At 43.3% G+C, this 7205-nt stretch overlaps 1 protein-coding gene across 1 annotated transcript in view; it reads right to left on the bottom strand.

Moving 5' to 3' along the window:
- Positions 1-33: 33 nt before the first annotated feature.
- raf1b (Raf-1 proto-oncogene, serine/threonine kinase b) overlaps positions 34-7205 on the bottom strand; it is a 94237-nt gene continuing 87065 nt past the window's right edge. The window contains exons 16-17 of the mRNA XM_063068146.1: positions 3245-3379; positions 34-176 (exon numbers count right to left, since the gene is read on the bottom strand). Of these exons, the coding sequence (XP_062924216.1) occupies positions 36-176; positions 3245-3379 (276 nt within the window). The 3' untranslated portion in view covers positions 34-35. The remainder of the gene's footprint in view (positions 177-3244; positions 3380-7205) is intronic.

Raw genomic sequence — 7205 nt, 5'->3', positions numbered from 1 at the left:
GCACAGCTTTCTGCATTGTTCTTGACTGAAGATCGTTAGCAAGCAACCAATCTTGTTGATGTTAGGGTTAAAGGATTCAAGTCCTCCGTGTGTGCAGCTCGATGTAGAGAAGGTTCTGAAGCACTGCGATGTATTTTGGGTAATGAATGTTGTAATAATTCAACAGAAGATAAAATCTGTAAAAATGTCAGAACAGAAGATTAACAGCACTCATTTGTTGACACGAGAGATTAAATGCAAACTAGAGCAATATAACCTTGTTTACCATCTAGGCAGTCAACAATACAGTGGTATGAGCACTGAGTTCTCCAATTTCCAGTAAAGTGCTCTCCCTCTGTCCCTTTAACCTCTTCCAGATCTACCCAGTCCACAATCACCCTTTTTCCCCTCCTCCACCATCATCCACACACTCTTGCCCTACTTTCATCTGCCCTGTCCACCTTTGCCCCCAAATTCCATCCTCCTATCAGATTCCTTTGTCACTTCCACCTACCAGCACCATTTCCACTCTCCTTCCACCACTCACAAGCTCTTGTTCCTCCCACTTCCCTTCTTGTTTTTAACATTAGCCATCTCCCCTCTACTTTCAGTCCTGATCTGAAATGTCAACTGTCCATTTCCCTCCATTGATACTGGATTCCAGCTTTGTGTGGGCTGTTACACTCATTTGGTAACCTAGTTGCAAGCATTTTATACAATTTAAACTTAAATATTGACAAATTAGATGAAGTTATAGCCAGAAATGATCTGTTCTATCAATCCCCAATGACATAATTATTGCAGACACTAGAGGTATTGCAGGTCGACAGCAACACACACAATGTGCAGGAGGAGCTCAGTGGGCCAGGTGGCATCTATGGGTGGGAATAAACAGTTGAAGTTTCGGGCTGAAACCCTTCATCAGGACTGGAAAGGAAGGGAGAATAAGTCAGAATAAGGTGGGGGGAGGGAAGGGAGAAGTACAAGGTGGCAGGTGATAGGTGAAACCTGGAGAGGGGGAGGGGTGAAGTAAGGAGCTGGGAAGTTGATTGATGGAAGAGATAAAGGAATGGAGAAGGAATAATTTAATAGGAGAGGACAGAAGCCCATGGAAGAAAGGGAAGGGACAGGGGCACCAGAGGACGGTGATGGGCAGGTAAGAAGAGAAGGGGTGAGGGAGAGGAGGCGGGGTAATTACCGGAAGTTCAAGAACTGTTTCACAATTGCTTAAGAAACCTTTCATGATAGAATAGTTCAAAGTCCTTAATCCACTTGGCTATTCAATAAAAATCCAATTACAAAAGTCCTGAACATACATCACGTCTGGATGTTGTTAATTGCAAAATAAAGGCAGGTCGTGTCTACTCTAGATGAACACACTCCTACGTCTTTGGATTATTAAAACAGTCTATCATTTAACCCAAGGGACTACCATAAACCAATAGGAGTCGTGTACTAAAAAGTTAATTGCATTCATCTGTAAAGCTCTCTATTTTTCATTCACTTTACTTTTAAATCAAGCCAAAATATTCATTTATAAGAGGATTGGAATAGATTTAGCACAGGTAAAGTGTAAAATGGTCAGAGTATCCTGGAGGATCTGTTCTGAGCTCAACATACGGATGCTATCGCAAAGGTAATACACCAGCAGCTCTACTTCACTAGGAGTTTGAGGAGATTTGGTAACTTCTATAGATTTATTGATGAAAACCATTCTGACCAGTTCTATCACAGCCTGGCAAGGAGGCTCCTGTGCACAGGGCACTGCAGAGGGCAGTAGACTCGTCCAGTTTCATCATCGGGTACAATCTTCTCCATCATGGCTGAAACTCCTACACTAGAAGTCTATTTACTTCAGCATTGGACAGAAATTGGAGGATATAGATTGACAGCTAAAACTGCATCTAACATGAAGGAGTCTTTTAAAGGCCGGCTGGTTAGAGTTCAGGACCAACGTGTTCCTGCGAGGATGAAAGACGGGGTAGCAAGGTTCAGGATCTTGGACGACAAGAGATTCTGCAGGTTTAATCAAACAGAAAAAGGAAGCATTTGTCAGGTTTAGAAAACTGAAATCAGACAAGGCCCTTGAAAATAAAGGAAACAGGAAAGAACTTTAACAAGGAATTAGGGGATTTGAAAAGGGCCATGAAGTGTCCTCGGTCAAGTATGACTAAAGAGAATCCCGTAGCATTTTATCGATATAAGAAGGTAGGTAAGCAAAGAATTGGCCCACTCAAGTATAATGGAAGGAATTCGTGAACGGAGCCAGAGAAAATGGGTGAGGTCTTAAGTAATTAACATCAGTATTTGCCAAAGAGGAGCTAATCCAGGGAATGAAGAAATTAAAAAGAAATTGTGGGGTGTTTTAAATAAACATTACGGTGGATGTGCCACTGTGCCAAGTGGAATTTTACCACAGGATACAAAGGAAAGCTAGGAAGGAGGGCGCAGAGATCTGTGCATTCTCTTTAGTCATGGCACAGTGTCAGAAGTCTGGACTGCAGCCATGTTGGTCCTTTATTAATGGAATTACATAGCACAGACACCAACTCGTTTCTGCCAGCCAAGAAGCCTATCTAAGCTATAGTCTCGTTGGCCAGAATTTACCAATCAGTATGAATAATTAGATATTATTATCCAATTATTATAATAAATGTCACTGGATAATTTCATCCCCATAATAACTACTGATGACACTTGCCCCTCATTCTCCAGAGTTCTATTACTTTTATGGGTGTGTGCCTCAGTTGTTGGAACGGAAAATAGCGCAACTTTACAATTTTTCCTTGTAACAAAGTTGGGGAAATAACATGAGAATATAGAAAGATGCCTTCAGAATGCAGTCATATTAAATGTTAGCTTAAGTAATGTGCTCATAAAATACTGACAATTCCTATCTCTTCAAACAAAGAGTTCTGCTGGACCTGGAAAACAGAGATCAGGACAGCCGGTGTTAACACAAACACGAGGAAATCTGCAGATGCTGGAATTTCAAGCAACACACATAAAAAATACTGGTGAACGCAGCAGCGCCTGACGCAGGGTCTCGGCCCGAAACGTCGACTGTACCTCTTCCTATAGATGCTGCCTGGCCTGCTGTGTTCACCAGCAATTTTTATGTGTGCAGCCAGTGTTAAAGATGTTTTACTCTGACCTTTTGGACTCTTATCTCCGTTTAATTCATTTGAATACTTGCCTGGAAATAAAAATATGTCTGGGCAGTGAACATTTGCTCAGTATGTCAAAGTAAGTTCTTCTCCCTTACCTGAGGAAAGAGAGGTCTGTCATCCTTGTTCCTGTTTACACAGTTCGCTACAAGTCTCTTCATTGCTTTTGGGCAATTTTTGTAGAGCTTGCTGAGGTCGGGTGTTAAAAACCCTCGGCCCACCATGAAAATAATCTAGATCAAAAAAGACAAATGTAAACTTTGCTGGCATGTTTTACTAGAGCAGAAACAAATGCAGAACAATTATTAAAATGAAAGGAAGATGTTTCCTGATAAAATCTTTAAATGAACAGAAGGGTGGAATGTGTGGGGTTGCTCTGGTTTATTTCCACGGTCTAAGGACATTCCGGTTGATAGGTTAACTGGTCACTATAACTTGTCCTGTGATTAGACTAGGGTTGAACCGTTGGGGTGGGGGGTGGTGTTGAGGCTAAGGGCTAAGGGCTGTACCTCTAAATAAATTAAACAAAACTAATTTTCAGTTCACCAGCAGAAGTGGCACTAAGTGGCAAACAACAAACGGCTTTATTCCAACAGGGTATGGGAAAAGAGCAAACTTTCAGATGGATCACTTCAATAATTAAATGTCTTTCTTTTTCTTTTCAATGTCAATGAAATAAGACACTCAGTAATCACTGATACAGTTCATCACAATAATTTACCAATATTCATTTGGAAAGAGTTATTAAAGCAAGAGAATGATATAGAAATCACAATTTAACTGAATTAATCCTTCTGCAGCTTAACATGATAAAATGTCATAAGGATAAAGTTCATTAGTGTAACCTGTATTATCTGGAATTCCACGTGGAAGTATGCAAGGGCAGGATTAATTCCAGAGCAATAATGACATTTACCTGGAGTCCAGAACACAAGTCAACAGTTTCACGTTCAAGTTTATTGTCATCTGACTACATATATACAATCAAATGAAACAATGTTCCTCTGGACCACAATACATATACTACACACAGCACATAAAGCAATGTACTACTGCAAGCAAGTTAATAGAACATAATTCAAAGTGTGCAGCACAGGTAAACAATAAACAGCTCGCTATCCCAGTGATGAGACCTCGGTGGTGGTGGGGTATTCATTAGTCTCTCAGCCTGAGGGGAAAAAGCTGTTACCCAGTCTGGCAGTCCTGGTCCCGATGCCCCTTTACCTCCTTCCTGATGCTAGTGGGTAAAAGGGATTGTGGGATGGGTGGTGGGGATCCTCACAATGCTTCCGGCCCTTCGCTCCTCGTAAATAGTGGGGGGGAAGAGACCCTGGCGATCCTCTTGGCAGTTTTTACTGTCCTCTGTAGAGGTCCTGTGGTCCGATGCCCTGCAGCTTCCGTACCGCACAAAGATGCAGCCAGACACGGCTCTCTCGATGGTGCTCCTGTATAAAGTTGTTAGAATGGGGGAGGGGAGTCTTGCGTACTTCAATCTCCTCAGGAAGTGTAAACACTGCTGTGCCTACTTGACTAATGAGGTGTTGTGGGTCCAGGGTAGGTCGTCGGTTATGTGCACACCGAGGAACTTTGTGCTCTTCACTGTCTCCATGGCTGAGCCACTGACATGTAGTGGAGAGTGGCCGACCTGCGCCCTCCTGAATTCCACAATCATCGCTTTTGTGACAAGCCTCTCTACCTCCTCTCCATATGCCGACTCGTCATTGTTGCTGATGAGGCCAGTCACTGTTGTATCATCAGCCAACCTGATGATGTGCTTTGAGCTGGATCTGACAGTGCAGTCTGAGTCAGCAGCAGTGGACTGAACACACAACACCGGGAGCAGCAGCCTGGTGGAGCTTGAGATGTTGCCGCCAATTTGGTCTGACTGGGATCTTTCCATAAAGAAGTTCAAGATCCAGTTATAGACAGGGACGCTGAGTCCCAACAAGGACAGTTCACCCACCAGTCCCTGAGGGATGATCACGTTACTTTACTTTATTGTCGCCAAACGATTGATACTAGAACATACAATCATCACAGCGATATTTGATTCTGCTCTTCCTGCTCCCTGGAGTACAAATCAATAGTAAATATTAAAAATTTAAATGATAAATCATAAATAGAAAAGGGAAAGTAAGGTAGTGCAAAAAAACCGAGAGGCAGGTCCGGATATTTGGAGGGTATGGCCCAGATCCGGTTCAGGATCCGTTCAGCAGTCTTATGACAATTGGAAAGAAGCTGTTTTCAAATCTGGCTGTACGAGTCTTCAAGCTCCTGAGCCTTCTCCCGGAGGGAAGAGGGACGAAAAGTGTGTTGGCTGGGTGGGTCGTGTCCTTGATTATCCTGGCAGCACTGCTCCGACAGCGTGCAGTGTAAAGTGAGTCCAAGGATGGAAGATTGCTTTGTGTGATGTGCTGGGCTGTGTTCACGATCTTCTGCAGCTTCTTCCGGTCTTGGACAAGACACCTTCCATACCAGGTTGTGATGCATCCTAGAAGAATGCTTTCTACGGTGCATCTATAAAAATTAGTGAGGGTTTTAGGGGACAGGCCAAATTTCCTTAGCTTCCTCAGGAAGTAAAGGCGCTGGTGGGCCTTCTTGGCGGTGAACTCTGCTTGGTTGGCCCTAGTCAGGTCATTTGTGATATTGCCCCGAGGAACTTAAAGCTTTTGACCTGTTCCACTTGCGCACCACCGATGTAAATTGGGTTGTGCGATCCACTACTCCTTCTGAAGCCAACAACCAATTCCTTCATCTTGCTGACATTGAGGGATAGGTTATCGTCCTCGCACCATGCCACCAGGTTCTTAATTTCCTCTCTGTACTCAAACTCAACATTACCTGAGATACGGCCTACAATTGTGGTGTCATCAGCAAACTTATATATTGAGTTTGATGGAAACTTTGCTACACAATCATGGGTGTACAGTGAGTACAGCAGGGGGCTGAGTACACAGCCTTGTGGGGCACCGGTGCTCAGAGTGATTGTAGAGGAGAACTTGTCCCCTATTTTTACAGCCTGGGTCCTGTCTGTGAGAAAGTTGAAGATCCAGCTGCAGATCTGAGTGCTAAGGCCCAGGTTCCGGAGCTTAGGAATCAGTTTATTTGGAATGATGGTATGAGCTTAAATGTATGAACTACAACAAGGTGCATGAGGCACTGTTTTCTAGATGGGACAGGACGGAGTGCAGGGCCAAGCCTATGGCATCATCAGTGGACTGGTTAGAGCGGTAGACAAACTGGAAAGGGTCTAATGTAGCTGGAAGGTGGGATTTAACACGATCCATTACCAAACACTCATGACTGTTGAGGTCATTGCAATGGGCAGTAATCTTTTTAGGCCATAAGACTTAGGAGCAGAATTAGGCCATTCAGCCCATTGTGTCTGCTCCACCATTTCATCATGGCTGATTCATTTTGCCATTCAACCCCATTTTCCTGCCTTCTCTCCATCATCTTTCATGCCCTGATTAATGAAGAAACTATCAACTTCTGCCTTTATTGTTTGGCGACAATAAAGAATAAAGTATTAACATGCCCAATGACCTGGAATCCATAGCTACTTGTGGCAATGAACTGCACGGATTGCTAAAGAAATTCCGCCTCATCTCCATTCTAAATTTATGCCTCTCTATTCTGGGGCTGTGCCTTCCAGTCCTAGACACCCCCACCATAGGAAACATCCTCTCCACATCCACTCTATAGTCATAGTCATACTTTATTGATCCCGGGGGAAATTGGTTTTCGTTACAGTTGCACCATAAATAATAAATAGTAATAGAACCATAAATAGTTAAAAAGTAATATGTAAATTATGCCAATAAATTATGAAATAAGTCCATGACCAACCTATTGGCTCAGGGTGTCTGACCCTCCAAGGGAGGAGTTGTAAAGTTTGATGGCCACAGGCAGGAATGACTTCCTATGACGCTCTGTGTTGCATCTCGGTGGAATGAGTCTCTGGCTGAATGTACTCCTGTGCCCAACCAGTACATTATGTAGTGGATGGGAGACATTGTCCAAGATGGCATGCAACTTGGACAGCATCCTCTTTTCAGA

The sequence above is a fragment of the Mobula hypostoma genome, chromosome 15 (genome assembly GCF_963921235.1).
Source record: "Mobula hypostoma chromosome 15, sMobHyp1.1, whole genome shotgun sequence".
Lineage (NCBI taxonomy): Eukaryota > Metazoa > Chordata > Chondrichthyes > Myliobatiformes > Myliobatidae > Mobula > Mobula hypostoma.
Note: the sequence above shows the minus strand (reverse complement) of the source record. Positions and strands in the feature narration are given on the sequence as shown.